At 41.8% G+C, this 27,721-nt stretch overlaps 1 protein-coding gene across 3 annotated transcripts; it reads right to left on the bottom strand.

Moving 5' to 3' along the window:
- Positions 1-27,712, bottom strand: spag5 (sperm associated antigen 5). 3 transcript variants are annotated; one of them, XM_036137576.1, is made up of 26 exons: positions 27,572-27,712; positions 25,545-25,615; positions 25,305-25,427; positions 24,384-25,231; positions 23,172-24,191; positions 22,900-23,092; positions 21,763-21,879; positions 21,571-21,663; positions 21,362-21,496; positions 20,444-20,563; positions 20,272-20,364; positions 20,026-20,160; positions 18,481-18,574; positions 18,247-18,394; positions 18,100-18,150; positions 8,914-9,088; positions 7,789-7,922; positions 5,465-5,633; positions 3,455-3,596; positions 3,034-3,259; positions 1,612-1,744; positions 1,442-1,522; positions 1,209-1,358; positions 1,057-1,131; positions 888-968; positions 1-797 (listed from the first exon to the last, which is right to left on the bottom strand). In XM_036137576.1, exons 2-26 carry the CDS (start codon positions 25,569-25,571, stop codon positions 726-728), a joined length of 4,635 nt encoding a protein of 1,544 aa, XP_035993469.1. In that variant the 5' UTR covers positions 25,572-25,615; positions 27,572-27,712; the 3' UTR covers positions 1-725. The 3 variants fall into 3 exon arrangements, with proteins under 3 accessions (XP_035993469.1, XP_035993467.1, XP_035993468.1); XM_036137574.1 differs by having other exon boundaries at positions 23,172-25,231; XM_036137575.1 differs by having other exon boundaries at positions 23,172-25,231; positions 25,545-25,622; positions 27,571-27,683.
- Positions 27,713-27,721: the final 9 nt, after the last annotated feature.

The raw sequence follows: 27,721 nt of genomic DNA, 5'->3' as shown, positions 1-27,721 counted from the left end.
AAAAGAGGAGGGAGAGACTATAACATAATAAACTCGTTCTAACTGAACACAATGCTTTTCAGTGATTGGCAGAAGAGAAACGACTCAGAGAAAGTCCAGGAAAAACCTTAAGAGCGATGACCTTAATCTGAAGGGAGTGGGTCACAGTGAAATATAATTTCTTTTTTTCCTTCAGGCGTGGCTCAGTCTGTAAAAAGTAAAAAGGACGCTTCAGCTTTCCATACGTACAGTATCACATCCGCCACAAGAGCTCTGGTAATGACCAAAAATATTTGATTCAGCTGTGTTGAAGCTTTTATAAAGTTTTATACAAACTGTGAGAACAACAAAAATAGTATTTACAGCGATTTCATGGCCTTAGGAGAACTCAACTGCTAAGAAAATAACCCTACATATAAAATGGTCCAACCTGGGCTGCATCGTTCTGCGCGCATCACCAAATTAAGTCCAGATGATTGTTTTAATTGTTCCAGAACATCGTTTCTACATGAATGAGCCTCTGCATCCCCTCCAAGCTCCTTTTTTTAAATTCATCTCCCGTTTTATCAGCAACAAAATGTCAAGATCGGATGAGACTAGTTAGATGTTTATCTTGTTGTTGTTTTTGAGGCAAAGGCAGCTTGTACATGTTAACATATCTTTATTTTCTAATGATGAAAAACAAGTGAAAGCAAAAAATAACAAACTATAAATAAACCAAACACGGGGTTACGATGAGAAACCCGTCAGCCGAGGTAATCCACCAGCTGCTGCAGCTGCTCACAACGCTTCACGACTTCTGGCACCGAGAGGAGAGTCTGTGTGAGGAAATAAAGACAATAAAGTCCGTCAAGCTGCGCCGCCCAAAATCTGACAGAATATAAAACATATGAGAGTAAATGCCTCACCTCTCTGACTTTATTGATCATGTGGTTTAAAATCTGGAGCTCATTCTCGGTTTTCTGCAGGTTGGTCTGATGGATGATTTGCTAAGAGACGATATAAAGATAATAAACATTTTCTCACTGGTATTTGGACAGAAATCAGAGGAACCCCACAGACGGGATCGGTACTCACATGTCTCTTGGCTCTGGACACCAGTTTGACTTTGGCCTGCTCCGCCTCCAGCAGAGCGGCCTTCAGCCTCTCCACCTGGTGAAACCAAAAGGTCACAATCAGGAACCCGCCGCTCCACAGACCATCGCACCTAAACGAGCGGAGCTACAGACCTCCTTCAGCAGCTGGATCTTCTCCTCCACCTGCTGCATCGGCACCGTCGACGGCCCCGCGCCTCTCCTCAACTCCTCCCGCAGGAACTGGGATTCGGCGGTGGTCTGCTGCAGAGCGTGCCGGAGCCCCGCCACCTCCTTTCGCAGCTCCTGAGGGGAAATTCAAAAAGAGGAGAATTAACATCGAAACAGAATGTTGTCCTCTTAAAACCGATTTCTGTGTTTTAACGTACGTTGTTGTCACTCTTGTGCTTGCTTAAAATCTCCTGGGCCTCCTGGATGTCAGCAAACAGCTTGTTCAGTGTTTTCTTGTCCTACAGGAGGGAAATAAAACATTTTTTTTTTAACTCTAAGATGCCAAATGCAGCGCTCTGGCGGTCCTACGGGTAACAGGAGTCCTGACCTGCGCTTTCTGCTGCAGCGCCGTGTTCCCTCGCTCCACCAGGCTGTTCAGCCGGCGCAGCTCCTGCTGCAGCTCCAACACTTCAGCTTGGTGCCTGCTGTTTGAGCTCTGCTGCTCCACCTGCAGCGCACAGCTTGAACAGCACGACAACACAGTAAGAGAGGAAAAGTGAACATTATCTCATTTATTTCAGGGCTTAAAAAGGGCAAATAAGACCTTCCAGATGTCCAAAAACATTAACTAAGGGCTGGCTTGCGTGTCATCGCCGATTTGAGCGTGTAATGAGTCCAATTCTCTATAGAGAGCTCTACGTCTGCCTGCTATTAAATATCTTTACTTTTTCTAAAGAAAACAAAAGATCTTAAATTGTCCTGAAACAAACCCAGTTACTATAGCCACAGTTAAAGGGTGGTGTAGAACTAGAAAATTAGAAGGTAGGTCGCAAACAACTTCGGTCTTTACTGCAATTAGTAACAACCCAGATTTCTTGCCGCGAATAATTTATAATAAATTATAAAAACTGAGACGACAACAATGCAAAAAGGGAAGTGTGAGGAGAGAGCTGTGTACGTTAAGCGGAGGAGTGATATTAAACCTTGGGAAGAATATTTAGTGCGCCTTATAGTTTTTTTTTCTCTCTCTCTTCTAAAATAGTTTATTTTTTATTTTTTATGCTTTTTTTTCTTTTTTACCTGTAGCACTTGGAGATATTTTGATGAAAAGTGCAGTATAAATTAAATGTACTATTATTATTTGATGATTCGAAACATTTAGGGCTGGACGATACAGAAAAAAAATAAACATGTTGATAAAATAGAAATCATATCGGATAGATATCGATAATTTTCAACAAATTCAAAGCATATATTTTACGTGCAGCCCTGGCCTTTTTATGCTGTTGCCTAGCGACCCATTTTCAAATAAAAAAACACTGAATTCAAACTCAACCCTTTATTCAACCAACTTTTTACCAAAACTACAAGTTTGAAAAAAAGAAAAAGTGCTCTCTGAACTCTCTGAAGGGGGCGGAGCTTGGTTCCTGGGTCTGCGTGGTGATTGGTTGGGAAGATGTAATGACTCTAATATTAATCTACATAACTAAAATGCATAAGGAAGGAAAACTGTTATTCTATTGAACTTTTTATTGACCCTTTTTTCTATCATTGATATACGTCTGTTGATCAATATATATCGTTAATGAATTATCTTTCAGCCCTAACGAACAGAAACAGTCAATAAACACCAAGAAAGCTTTTAGAAAACTGACAACTCTGGGTTTTAGACGACTGCTGGGAAACACCTTTGCGGATCACGTGTCAGATATATTTTTTTTTACTCTAAGTAAATTAAAAACACACACACTAGCAACATCCTCCATACATCCCTGGTGATAATTTAAGCCTCTGCACCCCGTCCACCTACATGGTGTTGTGCAGCTCCTGCAGCTTGGCCTCCCTGCGCTGCAGCACCAGGTTGAGCGTGTCGATGAGCTCAGCAGCGGTACCGCCCAGCCCAGAGAGGAGCTGGGCCACACTGCGCCGCTCCCGCTCCTCGTCCTGCACCGTGTTCGACTTCTGCTTGGGGATCCGAGCTGCGACGCGGCTGAAGGCGCTCGTCTCGCTCAGCAAACCTTGAGGCTCGGGCGCGTCTGAGGGCAGATGAGAAAAAACGCAGCAAATAAGGTTCAAATGAACTTTTTAATGAAATCACACCGACTTCTTCAACAAATGCAGGAGCTTAATGTATAAAACAGGATATGGCTTTCTAAAATGATGAGCAAGAGGCGAGATGAGAAGTTTACATATTATTTGTAATATTTCTCCGGTGACGAAGACAACAGTACCGGAAGGCGAGTCGGTTCCGACGTCTTCCTGCTCCTCAGCAGTTAGAGCCAAAATGACGCTGTTGACGAAGGAGCTGGACGACTGACGGGGCTCTGCGATGGCCAACGGCGCAGACTCTTCACTCTTTTGTTGATCCTGTCTCTAGAGACAACAGGGGTAAGAAAAACCGTTGTTATGAGTTCAGGTCACATGTGTAGAACCTCTTAGGGCAGCCGCAAAATAATAAAACAAATGTTCTTTACAACCGCAGACGGGCTTAAATCGGAGGCAACCGGACCGTTGATCATTTCTGACACCAGAAGTCTTTATCAGTTCTGAGCGAGAGAAATTTATTTATAAAGCACATTTCAGTACAAGGACAAGGTAAAGGGCTGTACATGATTAAAATTTAGGGGGAAAACAAACCTGTGAAAACACTGTTGCAGTGATCAATTCTACTAAAAATAAACGCATGGATTAGTTTTTTCCAGATCCTTCTGAGACATCAGTCCTTTAATCCTGGAAATATTTTTCAGGCGCTCCAACTTCAACCTGCGCTGCTGTTTTTAAGGACATGGAGGTCAATCCTCCTAAGGGGATTCTCAGTCAGATGTTAATCAGTGACCCACCATCACTGTCCTGCTGGTTAGAGGCTATTTGTTGGTGTGAGTGGAGGACTTGGTCACCTGGATCCTGATGAAATGCTGATGTAATCTCTTTAGTGTTGGAGGACCGAGCTGTAAACACTGTAAACAGCTGAAACTTTAGTTTCTTTTTATCTTCATTGTCCTCAGTAGTTTTATTTAAGTTTCACTAGCCTAGCAGAGAGGACTTATGATTGAAATACAGTGTTAATTCAGATAAACAGCATTATGTAGTGATGTTCTCTGGATGTTCGTTTATTTCTGTTAATAAATACTTGATGAAAAGTTGTCACTCATTTATTCTACATGTGTGAAGAGTTTGCTGTTAAGAGAACGCCAGTGCTGAAATCATTCCTTTCAACTATTGTCCTGATATCAGCTCTAGAGCTGATATTCTAACAGACAGAGAGTTAGTTATTAAACATTAATAACTTGAAACAGTATGCACTGCCTCTGATGTTGGGTTGCAGGTGAAAAGAGGTGACATCAAAGGAAACAATGGTCTCCCATGGTGCCTCAGGTGTCCGACTTTGGAAATTAAGGCTGTGGAGCTTTGGATGTGGTGTGGAGAGTTTCCAACCATCAACTAGTTAATGCTGCTGACAATGGGTCATTTTTGGGAATCCATACATGCATGAAATGGATGCAGCTGATAGAGAGAGCGATTGATCGCTTGCTCTTTTTTTTGTAGAGTGTTATTTTCTTTTTTGCACTTATTGGTTGGGTCCCTTTTCAGGCTCTCGGAGATATTACCGTCCATTAGTAGCTGCATGTTACCCTTTTGGACCCCTCTCTCTCTCAACAATATATTTTGAGTACAGAGACAACTTTTACAGACAGAAACATGGTTGCCATGAACCCGATAACCAATTATTTGCAGACGCAATGTTTTTCACATGAATTATGATTTTAAAGTGGCTTTTTGGGACATTTTCCGTTTCAACTTCAGCTGCTATTCTACCACTTTTTTTGTCTATAAGCCAGCAGTTTTCTCACAGAGAGGCAACAAATGATCAACTGAAGGATTCTGCATCTCTCAGGCCCTGCATCAGGTCCTCCTTTGTGACATTCAGACACTGTTGACGTGGTGTAGACACGTTTTCTCCTTGATGCTTCTTCTGTTTTTCCATCCTTATGATTTTGCTAAGCACACCAAACATCGTGCCGTCACAGCTGTGTACCGGGAACGGATTTAAAACGGGTAAAAGTTCAAAAAGAAAACTTAAAAAAAGGCTGAGAAAGCCCACGTAAAGGCCAACATATACTCTCCAAGGACAAACGGACATTTGGTTATTGACGCATATTCTGTGCTGAACTTTTTTTTTTTTTTATTGCATGCAAGCAAAGAAAGCTGCATGCGTCTCAGAGAACTTCTCACATGGTTACCTGATCGCTGAGAGAAGCCTGCAGCTCGTTGGTCAGCGCCTGCAGCGTGCGGCACACAACGCTGATCTCTCTGACCGCCTGATCCCGGCTCTCTTGGAGCTCCATGCGAGCGCCGTCGGCTGCAGATCTGGTGGTTTCCAGCTCTTCACGCAGGCGCTGGTTCTCAACCCTTCAAAAACACACAGAGATCGATTTATAGGCTGCGACAACAGAGAATTTTAACGTTTTACAAAAGAAGAATTTCAACCATTTCTCGTCACTAATTTCAGAAACTAAAACACAGAGTGATATAATTCAAGCCTTTAAGTAAAACCCAAAATTCAGTGTCTCAGAAATGTTAACAGTACATACAACTGGGTCGTACGTGTTTGGTGGAAGGAAAACGTGCTTCAGCAACAGAGATAACTGCAGCCTTGAGAAAATGGCCAAACAAAATCCATTCATGATTTTATTGGGAGCTTCACAAGGACTGGACTCAGGCTAAAGTCAGAACATCAAGGTCCAGATGGTTTCTACCTGGGCTGAACAATTAATCCCGTTTGGAAACTGTTTTTAAAGTTGCGATTATATTGCAATTTGCAGAGGTCTATAATTTTGGGTTATATAACACTTAATGGATCAGATGCGTCCTTTAGGTGTCGGTAAAATGTTTAAAGTGAGTTTTCCTCCACATAGAAGGGAAGAGAGTTGCAGCAGTGAGATAATCTAATTGTATTATTTGTTTTAGAGTTTATATAATCAGTACTTTTTACCAGAAACTTTCAGGAATCTCACCACAGCATTAAGTAGCTGTCAAACTGTTTAATACATAGACTTGTTTGTTGCCTGCTCTTTATGTTCAACAAGGATTGACGTCCAACTCAATTAAAAGCTGTTCTCTTGAATAATAATATTTTGATCAATAAAAAAAAAACTGTTACATTTTTTGTTTTAAATAGTTCTTGGTTACAAACGTCTTTATCTTCGGCCATTTTTGTTGCTTGTGGCTAACGCAGAGAAAAGTCAAAATGAAATCTTAATTACGGTTGAAATTTATCACAATTTAGATTAAAAATAATAATAATAATAATAATAAATCACACAGGCCTAGCTGTGATCCTCGCATCAAGCCACTCCTGAACCAGAGGTCCAAAGTTCTCTTTTCAAACAGATCATCCTCTATTACCATCTACCATAGAAAGTACTCCTGGGTCAATGTGAGCTTCTGAGCTTTCTGTGTCTCTGCTCTGTCTTCTCTAAGCCCCAGTGGGTGGAGGCAGATGAGCGTTCACACTGAGCCTGGTTCTGGTTCTGCTGGAGGTTCTCCTCCCTGTTAAAGGGGAGTTTTCCTCTCCACTGTCGCCTCATGCATGCTCAGTATGAGGGATTGCTGCAAAGCCATCAACAATGCAGACGACTGTCCACTGTGGCTCTACGCTCTTTCAGGAGGAGTGAATGCTGCTTGGAGAGACTTGATGCAACCTGCTGGGTTTCCTTAGAGAGGAAACTTTCTCACCAACCTGGAGGATCTGATGGAATCTGACTTTGGAAAGAGCCTTGAGATGATCATGTTTCATTAATTGGCGCTATATAAATAAAATTTAGTTGAATTGAAAATTGAAACTATGGAGTATTGTCAAGAGGAAGATGAAAGACACCAGAATCAACAATGTTGGTTTTTCCTTCCACTTAACTTTCCATTAATATCCTAGAATACAGCTTTATATGAGCAGCCAGCTTCCGTCTCTTTTTATCTTTATCATTTTTATCCAGATCTTTTTTCTTTTTTTTTATCTCTGTCTCTATCATATATTTTTAGACACGGTTAGTTGTAATTTTGAAGGCTACCTGCCTCCCTTCCTACTTGTTGATTTAAATGAAGATCTCTTTAAATCTAGATCTGCCAGAGTTCAGAATAATTTGGACTATAACTTTATTCAGTGCTTATTTTTTAATCACATTTGACGTCCGTTTCATATAATCCATTCATGAGATCTATCTCATGAAGCAGCCAGCGGTTTTTAATGATGGATTTTTGTTTTCACCAGACAGAACTGGAGATTAGTGCAACAATCAGAGTGAACAATATTTTTGTAGGAGTTCTGGAAACGACCAGATTAATTTACTGGTTGGCAACGTGTTACATTGAGTATTAATGATATGAATAGAGTTTAAAAAGACACGATCATCCTGGTATGTGTATAAGAAACGTTCTGTTCAAATAATTGCATGAGAACAACATATTTTCTGAATAATTAATGACTGATCTTTTATACTTTGTTTTTCAGAAGGCGGACATTTCTGTTAAAACGGATGGACGGATAAACAACGAGATAAAAACTTACAGAAGTTTAGAGACTTCTCCTTTCAGGTCTTCACACTGGACGTTCCTCTCCCGGAGCGCGTGCAGGTTGGTCCTTAGCGTCTGCTCGCTCTCAGCCACCTGCTCCCTCACCAGCTCGTTCTCCATCTGCAGGAACTGAAACCAAGAAAAACACGCCGCTGGGAACGTCAGACCAAAGGGGCATCGGCCTCCGGAAAAAGATGCATAACATTCTTATTTTTCCTAACTTCTGCAGGAATGTTTGTCTAGTACAGGGGTCACCAACATGGGGCCCGTGGGCACCAAGTAGCCCCCCCGAGGACCACATGTGGTGCCCTCAAGCCTGTTCTTAAAAAAAAAAAAAGCACAAACCACCAGTGAGCTGCATCTAAAACGTTATTTTATTCTGTTCCTCTTCCTGTTTATTCACACTTGTATTTATATAAATTTAAAAGTGACAATATCTATAACAAAGCATAAAAAATGTGTTTATTTTACATATTGTTAAGGTGAACTCTGAAACTTCTAGTTATAGTAGCCGCTCGTATGACAGCACCAATGAAGTAGCTCTCAGTTTCAAAAAGGTTGGAATCCGCTGGTCTAGTACATCCATGCAGTTGCTCAGTATTTTACATCAACCTGCAAACTGACAGCTGCACGTCTTTTTGACTTGAACATTTAAATTTTTGCAAACGATGAAAGCAAATTCACGTTTGGACCAACAGGAAAAATTCACCTACAATAACCATTCAAACTCAAGAGGGCAACCCCAGACGGGTTTCAGACGAATATTGCAGAACTAAAGTTCACATGAAGATATAAAACAAACTGTACAGCAACATTAAAGGTGCGCCTTTAGGTTTATAGTTTGTCTGCTAATAAAGTTGATTTTGGGGTGAGCGACACTACAGAGTCAACCAGTTAAATACGGCGAGAGTTCAACTAAAGGTGTTACTTTTTTTAATAACCCACTTGTACATTTTAATTGTATCTTGTATATTTTCATTGTTTAATGTGACGCCGGCCATGTAGGACAGGTCTCTGTTGGAAATGAGGTTTTTAATTTAAGCGGCTATAAGCTGATTAAATAAAAGGTTGAAATAAAATAAAAATAAAAAACACAGACCGTTACAAACTACCAGCTAACCTCGTTCATTTCCTGCACGCCTCCGAGTTGTGTGCAGACATCCTGCAGCTGCTGGATCTGGACACTCTGGGACTGGGTCAGGTTCTGCAGCTGACCGAGCCGCTCGTCGCTCTGAGCCAGCGCCCGGCTCAGCTCACAGACGCGCTGCTCTGAGTCCTCCAGCGATGCCGTCAGCCTGGATGCAATCAGAAGCAAAAGCACAGCAGCTGCAGTTATTTCATTCTTTTTCATCCGTCAGTCCATGGCTGTCAAACTCATTTCTATATTGGCCCACTTTGACATCTTGAAGTCATTATAAGGGCAGGTCACACCTGTAGAAATGAGACTTGATTTCATAATTCATTTTGGTTCAGATAAAGATGTAAAAAAAATTAAAACCGCAAGCGGTGATGAGCGGCCCTCGCAGCAAAGCGTCGCTCCGGCCTTGGCCACCGCTGGGATTTGCGCACCGCCGGCCGCCCGCCACCGCAGATGCTGTCACGCATTTTGCCCGCCCGTCCACTGGGCGATTTACACGAACGTGTTCGGCAGTGCTCCCCCACGACTCACAAAAAATCTGGTGCAGATTCACCACAACGGACCGGTATAGCGCCCGCTTCACAGCAGACGCCGCACCAATCCGCCTGTCCATCTCCCGCTCCATCTTCCCCTCATTCGTGAACAAGACCCCAAGATACTTGAACTTCTCCACTAGAAGCTGGCCCTTGGGACTTTCCTTTTTTAAAAAGCTTATAGTTAGAGTGGCTCATGTTACCCTGAGCTACCTCTATAGTTATGCTGCTATAGGTTTAGGCTACTGCAGGACATCAGGGTCTATTGTTCTTCAATTTTGAATGACTGTTGTAATTTCAGCTTTTAACTTTTTGATTTTTCTTTTTTCTTCATAGTAGGCACACCTGGTCTGGCGTTCTGTTAGCTGTGGCTTCATCCAGGGAAGACAGATCACCCGCTACTACCATCTAATGTAGAACTTCTGTGCTTTTTTTGTCTCTCTTGTTGTGTCTCTGCTCTGTCTTCTGTAACCCCCAGTCGGTCGAGGCAGATGACCGTTCATACTGAGCCCGGTTCTGCTGGAGGTTTTTCCTTCCCGTTAATGGGGAGTTTTTTTTCCTGCTGTCGCTTCATGCTTGCTCAGTAGGTAGGATTGCTGCAAAGCCATGGACAATGCAGACGACGCTCCCTGTGGCTCTACGCTTCTTCAAGAGAGAATGCTACTTGTCAAGACTTTGATGCAATGAACTGGTTCCCTTATATAGGAATTTTTGTGTATAATCTGACCCAATCTGTATAATCTGATTGATTTTGACGTTGTAAAGTGCCTTGAGATGACATATTTCATGAATTGTCGCTATATAAATAACATTGAATTGCATCATCTCTTCAGACCAAATAAACTATCACATTTTTTGAGACAGTTATCTCATTTTAAAGATATAATCATCTAACAGTATTACTCTTAGCAAGTTAAAGCTCCATAATAATTTTAGACCAGCTTTTAGTTCCACTCTTTTATTATGCACATCTAGGCTACCTATAAATATAAAGTATGGTATGCCAAAAAACATTTTCAACAAAAGGCAATTTTAGTAATGGCCTTGCGATTTTATATCTAAGCATTAAAAATGATAATATTTCACCAATTTTCACAGCAAGATGGAAATAACAACTATCCAACATTTTAAGATTTTGTAAAAACTTTTTTCCTTTTTTACCTACCTTTTGAAATTAATACTTGTTTCTACTTCTCCAAAATTAAACTTCAAGAAAACTATTGTGCTGTCCTGGGGCCATATGCAGCTAGACAGCTAGGACAAAAGTTCCCCACAAAAGCTTCCTTTTCTTGCATTCTCTGAATAACCTTTGTTCCCAAATCTGGCTTTAAACATTGTTTTTGTAAAAAGACAAATATTTTTCCAAGGCAGAAGCGTGTAGAACAAATTCAACTTCAACATTAGCAGTTTCCCTAGCTTCATCGCTGAAAAGCAGCTTTTAACCGGAGCAAAATACGTCAAAGATCTTTTTTTAAGGTGAGAGCACTCACTATCTCACGTAATTCACATAGAGATCTAACAAAGTTGTGATGTCTCACTCTGATTAAATATGAACCCAAAACTTTTCTAACTGTTTTTGCCTTGGATTTCCTCTGACTAAGAATTATTATCTTATTTATGTAATGTATTCACGACATGAATTGTCTGTAAAAGCCATGGACAATAAAACATGACACTTCCTGTTGTCAGGGGGCGTGGCCTAAGTGATGTCATCATTTGACCATTGGATATTGTAGAAGACCCGATGATGATCAATCACAGAAAGTTTGGTGCCTCTGTGTGTTTCTGTGTAGGAGATATAGCAGTTTTTCCTGTTGTCAGGGGGCGTGGCCTAAGTGATGTCATCATTTGACCATTGGATATTGTAGAAGACCCGATGATGATCAATCACAGAAAGTTTGGTGCCTCTGTGTGTTTCTGTGTAGGAGATATAACAGTTTTTCCTGTTGTCAGGGGGTGTGGCCTAAGTGATGTCATCATTTGACTATTGGATATTGTAGAAGACCCGATGATGATCAATCACAGAAAGTTTGGTGCCTCTGTGTGTTTCTGTGTAGGAGATATAACAGTTTTCTGTTTTGTGGCGAGTAGGTGAACTTTGACCCCTGCTAACGCCCCTTCAACATGCTCAAAAACTCACCGTTCTGATAACTTTTAATTGGCCATGCCTTATGATCAGACTGACCGAGTTTCAAGCCGCTCGCTCGAAATCCCTAGGACGAGTTCGATCAAATACCAATGCTGTAAACGTAAAAAATGAGGTAAAATTATGACCTTCAATCTAAAATGGCCGACTTCCTGTGATATTTGCACTATGACGTTTATTGTAAATTCTGAGCGTCTTGCTTAGATCTACAACTGTACAAAATTTCATTAATCTACGATGAAGTAAGTGAATAGCAAAGGGTCCTTTGAAAATTTCTAGGTGGCGCCGTTGAGGCATTTTTCTTTAGATTTTTGTGATGACCTTAAAATACAAAATTTTTAAACAGTCACCATGCATCTGCAAAGTTTGGTGAGTTTTTGAATATGATAAAGCCCCCAAAAAGGCCCCTCTTTAGGGGGGCAGAATAAAAATAATAATAATTAAAACCGCAAGCGGTGATGAGCGGCCCTCGCAGCAAAGCGCCGCTCTGGCCTATTGGCCACAGCTAGGATTTGCGCGGTGCTGGCCGCCCGCCACCGCAGATGCTGTCACGCATTTTGCCCGCCCGTCCACTGGGCGATTCACACGAACGTGTTCGGCAGCGCTCCCCCACGACTCACAAAAAATCTGGTGCAGATCGCTCGATGCAGCGAGGAGATACAGCCGTTGAATAATGATAATGCATTTGGCCACCGGACCGGACTAAATCGTTCGGCGGGCCAAATTCGGCCCGCGGGCCGTAGCTTTGACACCCCTGGTTTAAACATTAGTATACCAATTTAATCAAAGGTATCTTACTAGCTGTTAATCCAGCTTAATGTGAAAAGTTAACAAAACCATTTTAGTTTTTTAAAGTTACTTGCTATTTCATGTGTCTAATGGTTTTGTTTCTTGCATTAAGACAGCTTTTATGAAAGTTTAACATCTAAATTGGTGGATACACACCCAAAAGTAATGTTAAAGTAACACTTTAGCAATTGGACTATTGCCAAAGGAACACTTTAGCAATATCGCGGGGGTAGCAGCTTTATAAAGGAGGCCCAGACGTCCCTCTCCCCAGCCACTTGGGCCAGCTCCTCAGGAGGAACCCCAAGGCGTTCCCAGGCCAGCCGAGAAACATAGTCCCTCCAGCGTGTCCTGGGGCTTCCCCTGGGCCTCCTCCCGGTGGGACGTGCCCGGAACACCTCACCAGGGAGGCGTCCAGGAGGCATTCTAACCAGATGCACAAGCCACCTCAACTGGCTCCTCTCGACGTGAAGAAGCAGTGGCTCTACTCTGAGTCCTCCCCGGATGACTGAGCTCCTCACCTTATCTCTAAGGGAGAGCTCACACACACTACGGAGAAAACTCATTTCAGCCGCTTGTATCCAGGATCTCGTTCTTTCGGTCACGACCCAAAGCTCGTGACCATAGATGAAGGTAGGAACGTAGATCGACCGGTAAATCGAGAGCTTCGCCTTTTGGCTCAGCTCTCTCTTCACCACAACGAACCGGTACAGCGCCCGCTTCACAGCAGATGCTGCACCAATCCGCCTGTCGATCTCCCGCTCCATCTTCCCCTCATTCATGAACAAGACCCCAAGATACTTGATCTTCTCCACTAGAAGCTGGCTCTTTGGACTTTCCTTTTTTAAAAAGCTTATAGTTAGAGTGGCTCATGTTACCCTGAGCTACCTCTATAGTTATGCTGCTATACGTTTAGGCTACTGCAGGACATCAGGATCTATTGTTCTTCAATTTTGAATGACTGTTGTCATTTCAGCTTTTAACTTTTTGATTTTTGTTTTTTCTTCATAGTAGGTACACCTGGTCCGGCTTTCTGTTAGCTGTGGCATCATCCAGGGAAGACAGATCACCCGCTACTACCATCTAATGTAGAACTTCTGTGCTTTTTTGTCTCTCTTGTTGTGTCTCTGCTCTGTCTTCTGTAACCCCCAGTCTGTCGAGGCAGATGACCGTTCATACTGAGCCTGGTTCTGCTGGAGGTTTTTCTATCACGTTAATGGGGAGTTTTTTTCCCGCTGTTGCTTCATGCTTGTTAAGTAGGTAGGATTGCTGCAAAGCCATGGAGAATGTAGATGACTCTCCCTGTGGCTCTACGCTTCTTCAAGAGAGAATGCTACTTGTCAAGACTTTGATGCAATGAACTGGTTCCCTTGTATAGGAATTTTTTTGACCAATGTGTATAATCTGACCCAATCTGTATAATCTGATTGATTTTGACTTTGTAAAGTGCCTTGAGATGATATATTTCATGAATTGGCGCTATATAAATAACATTGAATTGAATCATCTCTTTAGACCAAGTAAACTATCACATTTTATGAGACCGTTATCTCATTTTAAGGATATAATCATCTAACGTTATTACTCTTAGCAAGTTAAAGCTCCATAAAAATTTTAGACCAGCTTTTAGTTCCACTCTTTTATTATGCACATCTAGGCTACCTATAAATATAAAGTATGGCATGCCAAAAAATATTTTCAAGAAACGGCAATTTTAGTAATTACCTTGCAATTTTATATCTGAGCATTAAAAATGATAATATTTCACCAATTTTCACAGCAAGATGGAAATAACAACTATCCAACATTTTAAGATTTTGTAAAAACCTTTTTCCTCTTTTACCTACCTTTTGAAATTAATACTTGTTTCTACTTCTCCAAAATTATACTTCAAGAAAACTATTGTGCTGTCCTGTCTTGGTGTTGTCTGTCAAACCCAATCTTCTTAAGCTGAAAATTCAGTAAAGTTACAAGATATATATAACAGTTGCAGTTACAGCTCAAACGTCGTAACAACACTTCTAAATCTGAGTCTGACGCAAAATTTCAAATACAAACACGAAGCAGTTTGATTTTTGTCCGATGACGAGCGAGCGAGCGAGCGAGAGAGAGAGAACTGGTAAAGCAGCACATAGTAACAATAAGTCCAGCGCTCCATAAAGATGTTATTAATCAAGGAAATCTTTCTGATTGTTTCACAGCGGTTACCTGCAGCGGGTAAACACGCCCACGACAACACACTTAGGCTCCCCGCAGCCCATTTCTATCGGAATATGCGCCAAAACTGCCTCTTTAAAATGAACTGCACGGTGCAGTCTGCGCCTGTCTGAATTGCAATGAGAAGTATTACACATCTATGCGTGAGCATTATTAAAAAAATTCCCCCCAGGACCCGCGGTAACGACAGCGGTGTTCTTACGATGGAGTATTAGGGCCACACATGAAGAGAAAAAATAATTTTGCCATGATGAGATTAAACTGGTGTAGATCAGTTGATGCAGCGATGCATTTGGCCACCGGAGGCAGTGGCGACCCACCATCTTAAAATCTATGTATTGACATCTTAAAAATGGTCTTATAGCTTAAAAGATCATCCTGTTTTGGTTGATTTTGTAGCCGAATAGAAGAGATGTTCTCAAAGCATTAAATAAGCCTTTGACTTTTAAAAATGTTGTCCTTTTAAGGTAATTTTAAGTTACTTTTTATTAAATTTGTCAATATCCTATGGAAGTCTGGACATATGGCAGCGGTGTTTCAGGTGACTTCGCCACACCGCCACGCCGCACTGCTACATGGAATCCAGTTGGGCCTGCAATCTACAACACAGCAACATGTCTTCTGTCTGTGGACACAGTTTCATGTTGATTAGCTCAGAGGGGTAACATAGCGACTGTTAACAATAAAACATGACACTTCCTGTTGTCAGGGGGCGTGGCCTAAGAAATGTCATCATTTGCCCTTTGGATATTGTAGGAGACCTAGTGGTGATCAACTACTGAAAGTTTGGTGGCTTTGTGAGTTTTTGTGTATGAAATATAACAGTTTTGTTTTTCATGGCGAGTAGGTGAACTTTGACCCCTGCTCACGCCCCTTCAGCATGCTCAAAAACTCACCATTTTGATAACTTTTAATTGGCCATGCCATGAAATATAACAGTTTTGTTTTTCATGGCGAGTAGGTGAACTTTGACCCCTGCTCACGCCCCTTCAGCATGCTCAAAAACTCACCATTTTGATAACTTTTAATTGGCCATGCCTTATGATCAGACTGCCCGAGTTTCAAGCCGCTCGCTCAAAATCTCTAGGAGGAGTTCGATCAAATACCAATGCTGTAAACGTCAGAAATGGGGTCAAAATCAGACCTTCAATCTAAAATGGCCGACTTCCTGTGATATTTACACTATGACATTAATTGTAAATTCTGAGCGTCTTGGTGAGCTCTACCACTGTACCAAATCTCATGTCTCTACGATGAAGTAAGTGAATAGCAAAGGGTCCTTTGAAAATTGCTAGGTGGCGCCGTTGAGGCATTAGTTCACGCCCACCAAAGTTTGTTATGGATTCCTGTTGGGGGGGTGGATAAGGATGCATCCAAGTGAGTTTTAAGCAGCTCGGCCCAAAAATGTGGAATTCAGAGCCAAACGTATGGCAGCGGCGTTTGAGGTGACTTCACCACGCCGCCACGCTCTCCTGCTCCATCGAATCCACTTGGGGCTGGAATCCACAACACATCAACATGTCTTCTGTCTCTGGACACAGTTTCATGTTGATTAGCTCAGAGGGGTAACATAGCGACAGTTTACAGCAAAACATGACACTTCCTGTTGTCAGGGGGCGTGGCCTAAGTGATGTCATCATTTGACCATTGGATATTAAAGAAGACCCGATGATGATCAATCACAGAACGTTTGGTGCCTCTGTGTGTTTCTGAATAGGAGATATAATAGTTTTATTTTTTGTGGCGAGTAGGTGAACTTTGACCCCTGCTAATGCCCCTTCAACAAGCTCAAAAACTCACCGTTTTGATAACTTTTAATTGGCCATGCCTTATGATCAGACTGACCGAGTTTCAAGCCGCTCGCTCAAAATCTCTAGGAGGAGTTCGATCAAATACCACTGCTGTACACGTCAAAAATGGGGTCAAAATCAGACATTCAATCTAAAATGGCCGACTTCCTGTGATATTTGCACTATGACATTAATTGTAAATTCTGAGCGTCTTGGTGAGCTCTACCACTGTACCAAATCACATGTCTCTACGATGAAGTAAGTGAATAGCAAAGGGTCCTTTGAAAATTGCTAGGTGGCGCCGTTGAGGCATTTTTCTTTTGATTTTTGTGACGACCTTAAAATACAAAATTTTTAAACAGTCACCATGCACCTGCAAAGTTTGGTGAGTTTTTGAGTATGATAAAGCCCCCAAAAAGGCCCCTCTTTAGGGGGGCAGAATAAAAATAATAAGAAACAACACAGAAACAATAGGCCTTCGCAGCGCTTCGCTGCTCGGGCCTAATAATAATAATAAGAAACAACACAGAAACAATAGGCCTTCGCAGCGCTTCGCTGCTCGGGCCTAAAAAAAGTAAAGTAACCAAAGTAGCACCTTTAAATCAAGATTAAAAACACATTTGTTTAAAATTGCCTTCAACTGTCCTAGTTAACTGAATCAACACTTTTTTGTTCTATTTTCTATCTATATTTTATTCCTACTTGCTTTTATTCTGTTTTATTTTGCTATATTTTAATCATGTAAAGCACTTTGCATTGTCTTTGTACTGAATTGTGCTATATAAATAAATTTGCCTTGCCTTGCCTTGCCTTAGGCCTGGTTTATACAGTTCATCTGCAAATTAAAGTTAATATTATGGTGAGTTACACTTTAAACTCATCATTCTGCATCACTTTTTCTCCTTTTGGACATTTCTGGTTCGTTTTAATGTGTTGTGAGAAAACTGGCCTCTAGTGGCAGGATGCTGTTACTACACAGTTAAAAAAGGAATAATCAACATTCGCTACAGGACGCACAGTTTTAGCTACTTTATACACTTTAAAATGATAAAAGTCTCTATTTTATGACATGATATGCCTTTTGTAGTGCTTGAGGGCCGGATAAATTGCCTCAACGGGCCTTAAGTTTGACCTGTGTGTTGGTCTGTTTAAATCAGGGGTCCAAATGACCCACGCTGCAGACCAGGTCATAGACACTGGTGCCTTAGACTGCCGTCCCAGCTGCTATATAAAGACGTTAGAGATTTGGCTCGCCAGCACAGCTAGTTGATGCAGATGGAGGCTTTCAGGAGGCCATAATGATAAATTAAAATGTTCATACAATGTGAGGTTTTCATCTTTAATCACCTTTTCATACAGCTACACCATAACTTTTACCCAGAAGCAGACTGTGGTGCACTTAAATCTGCTTTTGATTAGAATATTAAATAATAATAATTAATACACTAAGCTTTTTCAACAACAGAAAACCCTTTAAGTTTTGGACTTACAATTTTACACACATCACTTAACCAAAATTCCAACTACTTTAGTTGTTTAGTTTAAAATCTTGCATACTTAGATTATTAAGCAGGGGGGGAAGAATCACAATCTTGGCCCCAGTGACTAAACGTTTGGACACCCCTGGTTTAAATCCTGTAATTGTTCAAATTAAGTCAAAATTATACAGGAAAAAGCACAAAATAACGGCACTTACTGATCTGCTCGTTCATTGGCTTGATGCAAGTCTTTCCATGAATCCTGCAACCTGTAGAAAAATGAAGCAATAACCGGTGCTGCGTTAAAAAGGAAGGACCCCCCCAGACTGTGCACACATGAAGAAACGCTGATCTGTGATTCATACTTTGTTGTTTCAGCATCCAGCGCCTGCTTCAGGAAGGTGTAGGACGCCAGCGTGGAGGAAATGGTGGCCGACAGCTCCGTCACCTTCCTCTCCAGCTGAGCCGCCTCCTCGTCTTTGTCCGTCAGCTTCTGCTGCAGGACGCCGATCTCTGGAAATGTACACAGACACAGTAACTGTTTAAAAAGGTTCGTATTTAGGCAGGAAATGGACATTCTGACGGGAATAACAGGTTACCTGATGCCAGAACTGTGATCTGCAGATTTAAATCGCTGATCTGCTGCGTCGCAGTTTGAAGATTCAAGTTGGTTTCATTCAGCTCCTCTTCAATCTGTTGGATGGAGACTTGTTAAGTAAAAAGGTTTTCTATAATACTAATAATACAAGTCCTGCATAAATTCAGAACATGAAAACTCATCAACTTAAATTGGAGCGATTTATCTCATCGGCATAAAGCACCGAGACGCCGTAAACTTTTTATCAGGAAGGAGCGGCTGCTGGAAAACGTCACACCAACGTTTTAATTTTACGTGCCTAAAAATAACAAAATATACGAACAAAGCAGATTTCTGCAGGTTTGCAGAAGAGAGCCGAATATCAGCCAAACTGCTCAGCCTGAACTAAAACTGCCAGAACAAACAAGGGCAGCTAATATCTTTCCTTGACAGGCAGAATATTCTGTGCAGCAGGCAGTATATATAGTTTTAGGGCAAATTATCGGCTCTAATGGAATTAAAAGGTGAAATATCCACTATTTTATTAGCATTTTTATTAACCTCAAAAAAAGCAGGTTAATAAATAGGACATAAAGAATCGACGACAAAATGAAGTGAGGCAGGACCCATTAAAAAGGAAAGAAAAAAAATAAATAAATAAATAAATAAATAAATCACAATTATTGATGGAAGGGGGTATGACAAAAAAATAATTAAAATAAAGGACATTAGGGAGGAAGTAAAGAAGAACACAGGAGACATAGAATCTCTTTTGCCAGGTCTCCCTTGCAAAAGAGATTTTTAATCTCAATGGGTATTACCTGGTTAAATAAAGGATAAATAAAAAAAATAGAATAGAATAAAGTCTGGAGATCCAAATATTTTTCATACTCATATTTTGTTTTCAAACGTGGCGCTCCATTCTCAATTAGGCTGGTTTTAAACCCAAACTATGATGTTATAGGGCTGGACGACGTAGAAAAAAAATCATATTGATAATATAGAGATATGTATGTGTAAATGTCTCCATGTGAAATACTGTGATGGGACATATTCAGACTGTTTGACCTTAATTTAGTTTTTTTTGTTTGAAACAAATCAATTAATTAAAATTATAAAAAAAAATATTGATCAATATCGATAATTATCAACAAATTCTAAACATACATTTTAAGTGCAGCCCTGACCGGTTTATGCTTAATGACCTATTTTTAGATAGTGTACTCAAAAACACTGAATTCAAACTCAACCTTTATTCAACCATCGTTTTACTAAAACCGCAAGTAAAAAAAAAAAAAAAAAAGAAATAAATAAAAAAAAAAAGTCGTGCTCTCTGAACTCTTTCAAGGGGGCAGATCGTTCCTGGGTCTGCGTTGTGATTGGTTGGGAGGATGTAATGACTGTAATATTAACCTACATGACTAAAATGCATAAGGAAGGAAAACTGAACTTATCAACCTTTTTTTTTTTTTTTTCCATCATCTATGTACGTCTATCGATCGATATACATTGTTATTGAATTATTGTCCAGCCCTATGACGTTACGACCAGCAGAGGAAGCTCTGACCTGCTCTCGCTCTTCCTCGGCGCGCTCTCTTGCAGAACAATGCTCGTCCCTCTCTCTCAGCGCAGCGGCTGCTTTCTGGTTCAGCTGAACGAGCATCGGGGCCGTTTTCTGCAGGAGGCCCCTCACGGTGCAGAGCTACGAACAGAAAAAAATAAATAAATAAATAAAATAATCACACAGAAGCCTCTTTCACAGCTATTACTATATTACTACATCGATATAATCGCACTTCTGCACCAAGCATACCTCAGTCAACAAACTGGAGTGCTCCTCCATGGTTTGCGACAAAATATTAGAGACCGAGTTGAGTCTTTGGTGGCAGGTCTCGTTTAGTGCAACCTGCAGGAGGAGAGAGAGCGCGTGGGATCAGCAGGGTCGCCTCTTACAGAGGAAGGTCGCCGTTTCGCCTGGTTTGTACCTGATCTGGATAGGCCTGGTTCAGAGCGGCTAAGAGCTCCTGCTGAGATCCAACGCATTTCTCTAGAGCTGAGATTTCTGAACCACAGTGCGCCCTCAGCTGATCCATCGCACTGAAAGCCTGGGAACAGACACAAGACACACCGTTCACCTGTAAGGAGCGCATCCTGTAGGAATATCACAGACACAAGTTGGAAAGGGAAAAAGTCTTAGACTGATCAATCACCAATAGACTGGATTAGACGAATTTTCCGAGAATCGAGCTCTGATCAGCGGGTTGATCATAGAAAAATCTGATTTACTAGTGTTCATTAAATGCACCAATAGTGGAAACTTATTTATTTCAGCCCATAAAAGCCTTTTGTTCAGAGTTCAGTAAAAAAAAAAAAAAAGATGAGGAACGAATGCTTTGATACAGGATGTCCTCCATTTTATTAGTTGGGTTCAAAACTAAAATAAAGATAAATAAATAAATAAATAAAACCATCACAGACTTTTTCTTTAATGTCGAGGGAGAAAGTTTAGATAAATAAATGATTTAACATAGAGTCATTTTGCTTTTTTTATAGTCACAGTGAGTAAAGTTACTAGTTTTTACAGAAAAGTAAATGAAAACCAAACTTTCCAACAACCTCCTGATATGAAAACAAATCTGAAAGGCAAATTTGGCATAAATAAAAGGAATCAAACCAGTTTATGCTTTTTTTTTTCTTTTCTTTTTTCAACTTGTGTCACAAAACATGGAATTGCCATAATGTTGAATATCTTTCTGCCCTCATGACTCTTCAGTTTTAGCATCTCAGTCAATAAAAGCTGAAGAAAAATCCAAGAGCTCTCATTTAGGAGGGAAAACTGAAATAACTAATAGTAAAGTTTTATGAAACAACAAACTAAAAACCCCTGAATGATTTGTCCTTACTGCCTCCTTGGATGCGAAGGCTTCTTCCATCTGGGTCTTCATTTGGTTCCTCTGGTGGAGAACTTCTTTAACCTTCTCCAGGGATCTTGTCTGAGTTTCCTTTGACTTCTCAACCAGGGACTTTATGCGCTCATACTACAGAACAGCACAACAAATGTTACATAAATCACTTTAAACGTCCATCAGCTGACAGGCACACGTTTACATACGTGGGAAACGAGGCTCAGATGGTCCTCTCTGATGGTTTCACCCATTTTCTTCACGTTGGACAGAGCTGCATCGGTGTCGCTGCTCAAAGAAGACTGCGGGGATAAAGTCACATGTTTGAGTTTAAATGTTTCCCCCCCCCATAAATGATGAAGCATAATCTATGAGGCGCTCTAAACCAACGCTCGACTCACTATGGTAGCCGTCATGTCCTGCATTGACTGGACGAGGGTCTGACGAGAACATTCGTCAAGCTCCAACTCCTTTATCCTGCCGAGAGCCTCCAGGTAGAGATCCCGGTACATTGTGGTCTAAACAAAGAACAAAGATATTAGAACTTATGTGAATAATTCAAAACAAGCTGTTTGGGTTCCTATGATTTAAAAAAAAAAAAAAAAAAAAATTAATTTAGTGCAATTTTTCCCCAGTTTAACTTATCATGTCTTTTTATACATATACAAACAACAAATTAATTTATTTCCTCGCTGTGCAGATTAGTTGCAAAAAGACCCACAGCATTTAAACTCAGTGCAGAAATGATTGCGTTCTGCCTACAATATATTTTAACCAAAATTGCAATTTTGACTTTTCTATGCATTAACCACAAGCAACAAAAATGGCCCCTAAATAAAGATGTTTGTAAACAAGGACTATTTAAAAAAGAAGAACTTTTAATATTTCTATTGATCAGAATATTATTCAAGAGAACAGCTTTTAATTGATCAATCCTTGTTGAACAAAAAATGGAAAGTCCAACCAACAAGCAAGTCTATGTATTAAACTGATTGACCTGAACTTAATGCTATGTATGATTATATAAACTCTAAAACAAGTAATAAAATTAGATTATCTCACTGCTGCAACTGTCTTCCCTTCTATGTGGAGGCAAACCCACTTTAAACATTTTACCAACACCTAAAGGACGCGTCTGATTCACTAATTGTTACATAGCCAAAAATTGCAGACCTCTGCGATTTGGAAATTGCGTTTTTTAATATCGCGATTATATTGAAAATGTGATTAATTGTTCAGCCCTAATATATATATATATATATATATATATATATATATATATATATACACATACATACATTTTAAATAAATATATATAAAAAACAAAAATAAAACAAACATTTAGTAAATAAAACATTAATAATAATTTATTAATAAAAAAATATATATAAATAAAAATATATAAAAATACAAAAAATAAAAACAAAATTAAAATATAAAAACATTTAAATACATTAAACTATTTAAAAAAAAAACTAATAAAAAATTAAATAATAACACAATTAATTAAATCTGTGTGCCATTTTTGGTGTTTTTACCTGACTGAGCTCGGTGTGGTCGGTCTGAACCAGTTTCTCCCTCAGGTCTGAAGGAGCCGGGCCTGAGGAGTGGGGCCCCTGAGCCCTGGCTGCAGCCAACTGCTGAACAAGGGCCTCCACCATGATCATGCTGGACATCAGCCTCTGCTCCAGCTCCTGTCGGGGGAAGCCTTCCAGGCTGCAGGGGGACAAACTGAAACCACACAGGGATAGGTTTACAGCCGACGCGTCGTTAATCTGTGGGGTTCAGGGCAGGGAGAGGGAGCACTTACTTCCAGACGAGCGGGTCGGTGGAGGTGCAGCAATCGGCCACAGAGAACGTCCTCTTCCTCACAAATATCCCAGACGTGTTCAGGCTGTGGTCCGTCAGCTTCACAGGGCTGGTGCCCACGCAGACGCTGCGGGCTTCTGCAGGAGCGGCTCTGCCTGCGGGGGGGCTGAAGGCGGCGGGAGGTGGAGCAGAAGTGGACCCCATCTTTCCACAGGCCGTGATGAGGAACTCTGCCATCTGCCGGAGCTGCTGCTGAAGGTGGCCCTCCAACACCAGCGGCGCCGCTTCGGGCCGAGGCTTCTCCCTGGAAAGCTCCTCCTGCGGCTTCATGCCTACAACCGTGGAGTTAAATAAAGGGCGGGGCATCGGGCTTTCAAGCTGCCCAGCAAACAGCTCTGCAGGCTCGACATCAACCAGGCTTTTCTCGCCCTCGAGCGTAAAGTCTTCAGCCAAGAAACCGTCTTTATCCGGACCCGTAGGAAGCTTGAATAAAGACAGAGACGCTCTCCTGACGACGGGACTGAGGAGCTGCAGGGCCGAGGCGATGGAGGGACACTCTGACAACGCTTTCAAAACATCAGGGGACGCTTCTGCGGCTTTTTCTGCAGAGTCACAGAGAACGGGACCCAGAGAGCCCAGAGCGCTGTCCTTCACGTCGCTGGATTCAGGAGGCTGAGAAACAGAGAGGGACACGTGATCCAATCCCTGCTGCACTTCCTCCTGCAGAGGAGCGTCTGCTGGAGCTGCGAGCCGGCGGCAGTCAGACGCATCCGTGGTTCTGTGGACCGCTGAGGGTGAAGGAGTACCTTCAGGGTGTTCTGCATCCCAGCCATCGCCCACGGCTTGTAACGATGCGTCGGTCGGAGGAGACTCGGTGCGAGGCGGTGGCCGAGTGTCTGACACGGTTTCTCCGTCCTCCAAACGGCTGTTGGCTGGTTCGCTCTCACCTCCAGCGGGATTCTCCTCAGGCGACGGCACCATGGAGGCATTGCCAGACTGGTCCTCTGATGGATGGGAGATGTTCTCAGACAGCTGGGCTTCCTCTGAGTCTCCAGCGTTCCCTACAGCGACACTGATGGAGCTCACCCCGCCGTTCTCATCCTGGTCCGTAAGTGCCATCGAGTTCCTGCGTTTGCCCTCCTCAGCCTCAGCGCCGCAGGGCGGTGGGTCCTGAACAGGGTCTGGGTTTTCAGCCAGAGATGAAGAATCAGATTTTACATCGCAGTAGGGATGCTCTTGGTGATCTTTACTCATTTCCAGGCCTCCATCACAGGCTGTCGCCCACAAACTCGCATCCATGGTATAATTATATGAACTGCAGCCAGAGCCGGCGTGAACAAGTGGAATTGTCTCATGGGCCGGACCGGCGTCCTCTGAGATCTCTACCTCGCCGCCTGTGCAGTTAAACGGCTTCAAGGTTAGATCAGCCAGTCCCTCTGGGAAAGTTTCAGATCCCTGTGAGGTAGAGGCGGGGTCGTTTTCACTGACGCAGTACAGATGATCAACATGTTCCAGAGGAGACAGCTGGGTGCAGTCAGCTGAGATTGTACCGTCATCCTGTAACGGATCCCAGAGCTCATCCCGGGGCAGAGGAATGGTCTCCTCCCGTGATCCAGTGGAGTCAGAAACCTCGACCTCGCCTCCATCGCAGGCAAACGACTTCCAGGTGAAGCGCTGCTCATCGTCCGAGTCCCCGGCATGGAGCGTAGAGCCGGGAGCCTCACAGAGAGCCGGAGGATCGACGGCGGGGTTGGAATAGGGATGCTCCAGGTGTTCGCCGCAGGACTGCTCCATCCTGCTGGGGGAAGCCGCCGTATCGTCTTCCACTTCAGCTGTAAAAGATGTCCCGTCTACAGGCACGATCAAACTCTGTCCTCCACAATCCGAAGACTCTGGGATCTCGACTTCACTCCCAGAGCAGACAAAACTTCTGAACGTGACGTCTCCAAGTCCGCAAACGGTCTGGGTGGTATCTGTAGAGGTGGGAATGACCGCGGTCCCTTTAGTAAAGGCAGAGGAGCCCAACCGGGGGGTCGGCGTGTCCCAGAGATGAACGTCGGCCTGAGGAGGAGATCCGGTGATGAATAAAACAGCTAAAAACCAACAGCGTCTCTGAATGTTTGTATAAACTCACCCTGCTGGCTTTCACTGTGTCACCGCTGAGCTTTGACCGGAGCCTCGATGAACTAGTCGATAAGTGCAGGAGCTCGTTGTCCAGGCTTCTGAGAGGCGTCCGCTCGCCACTTCTACTGGAAGACTAACATCCACAGAGGTTCAGTGAGACAGGCGGCCCACTCAGTGATTCCAAAAAAAGGTAAAAAACAAAAGGTACCACTCAGTGATACCGTCACAACGCTCACAGGAGAGGACTTACCCCGTCTTCTACGCTGGAATGTGACATCCTGGCTGGGATCGATCAGGAGATCGCATAGGCAACCCGATCAACTGCAAATAAATTAACAAAAAAAAACATTTTTTAAACCATATAATTAATCCGATTTGTGTTTGCGTTATTCAGGGCAGCACTATAAATGAAAATATGCAGCCGGCATATAGCCCAACACTGTTGAGGTTTAGGATCTTGGTCACAAACATCTCCATGAGCTGCAGCCATACAGTCCAAGGGGCAACATTTATAATTCACAACGAGAGTTTCAATTAGGGCTGAACGATTTTGGAAAATAATCTAATTACGATTTTTTTTCTTAATATTGCGATTTAATGCAATTTTTTTTCCCCAGTTTAATTTATCATGTGTTTTAAAAAATATACAAACAAAAAATCAATTTGTTTCCTCGCCATGTGGATTAGTTGCTAAAAGACCCACAGCATCTAAAGTCGGTGCAGAAATGATTGCGTTCTGCCTACGATTTATTTCAACCAAAACTGCGATTTTGACTTTTCTCCACATTAACCACAAGCAACAAAAATGGCCTCTAAATAAAGATGTTTGTAAACAAGGACTATTTTAAATATGAACTTTTAATGTTTCTATTGATCAGAATATTATTGAAGAGAACAGCTTTTAATTTAATTGGACATCATTTAATTAATCTAAAATCATTGTTGAACATAAAGTGCAAAGTCCAACCAACAAGCAAGTCTATGTATTAAACTGATTGACCAGTACTTAATGCTTTGTATGATTATACAAACTCTAAAACAAGTAATAAAATTTGATTATCTCACTGCTGCAACTGTCTTACCTTCCATGTGGAGGCAAACCCACTTTAAACATTTTACTGACACCTAATGGACGTGTCTACTTCACTAATTGTTACAGAGCCAAAAATTGCAGACCTCTGCGATTTGGAAATTGCGTTTTTGTAAATCACGATTAAATTGAAAATGCGATTAATTGTTCAGCCCTAGTTTGAATGTATGGAACCTGGTAAGTTATAGCCTACCAAGTATTACATCCAAACAATTGCAGCGTTGCACACATTGATACTCATTCCTGTCCAAAAAAAAAATTTTCCCCCACAGTTTAAAGGATAATACTGACACCTTGTGGTGTTTTATGTTCTTCTTCGTGTCATCACCACTCTAAGCTCTTGTATTGTATTAGAGCTTAGAGTGGTAATAAGACGAAAAAGAACATAAAAAACAAACAAAATAAGCCGGGGCACTTTGACTGCTGCAGAGTTCTGTGCCGCCATCTTGCCAAGAGTACGCCTTTACTACACAGGTTTTCTTTTAACATTTGCTTCAGGAGGCACAGTTTTAGTTACTTTGTACACTGCAAAATGATATACGCCTCCACTTTATGATATAATAGGCCTTTTGTGGCACTAAAGGGCCGGATAAATCGCCTTGACGGGCCGGATTCGGCCCGCGGGCCTCGAGTTTGACACATGTGGGTTACTGGATCCCAGCTTTCCTCTCTGAAAAACAGAAAGCCCACACCATTGCAACAGACTCCACTCACTCCGGACACTGTTTGTTTTTTTCCTTCATGACTGTAAAAACCAGATCAAACAGATTAAAACAGTCCAGTCAAAAACCCCTATCGTTTGAAGTCACCTTATGGACAGAATGTAGTAAGGCAATGCAAATTTATATAGCACTTTTCAGGAATAAGTGCTGTAAATATCTTCATTGTACTAAATAATACCCAAAACCTTAGGGAGTACATTATATTTTAAAACGTGTGTGCAAAAACTGTATCTGTATTCCCCATGAAACAACATAATGATATTAATGTTTTTACCATCCTTACTGAGGTTTTGTTTTAGATTTCTTAAGAGGCTAAACAATATAAAATAGGTTTGTTCGTGTCAACGATCAGTTTCTAGTTTGCAACGGCCAGAGTCCGGCAGTTGAACAACCAATCAAACCGTAGCGATGTTTTTACTGGAACCATTCAGAATGCAAGCGGTAAATTGTCATAAATTGATTTACCTTCAACAGATCCAACACTTCAAATGCGACGAATAAACCTGTGATTTTCCCGAGCAGAGACCAACTGCTTCACGTTCAAAACAGACTCCCTCAAACACGGTGACACTAGTTCAAAAACACAAACACGGCGCTGCCATTGGTCGATTCTCT

The sequence above is a fragment of the Fundulus heteroclitus genome, chromosome 5 (genome assembly GCF_011125445.2).
Source record: "Fundulus heteroclitus isolate FHET01 chromosome 5, MU-UCD_Fhet_4.1, whole genome shotgun sequence".
NCBI classification, from domain to species: Eukaryota; Metazoa; Chordata; class Actinopteri; order Cyprinodontiformes; family Fundulidae; genus Fundulus; species Fundulus heteroclitus.
The sequence above is the reverse complement of the archived record's forward strand: the minus strand, read 5'-3'. Positions and strand labels throughout refer to the sequence as shown.

What these genes read in the sequence shown, in the direction of transcription:
- spag5 (XM_036137574.1), bottom strand. Translation starts at nt 25,571, where the DNA reads ATGTCACATTCCAGCGTAGAAGACGGG. An exon ending in GCCAATGAACGAGCAGATCA is followed by an intron (nt 9,089 to 18,099) that starts GTAAGTGCCGTT and finishes GATTGCATCCAG; the next exon opens with GCTGACGGCATCGCTGGAGG. An exon ending in CAGGAGCTGCACAACACCAT is followed by an intron (nt 1,745 to 3,033) that starts GTAGGTGGACGG and finishes GTGCTGTTCAAG; the next exon opens with CTGTGCGCTGCAGGTGGAGC.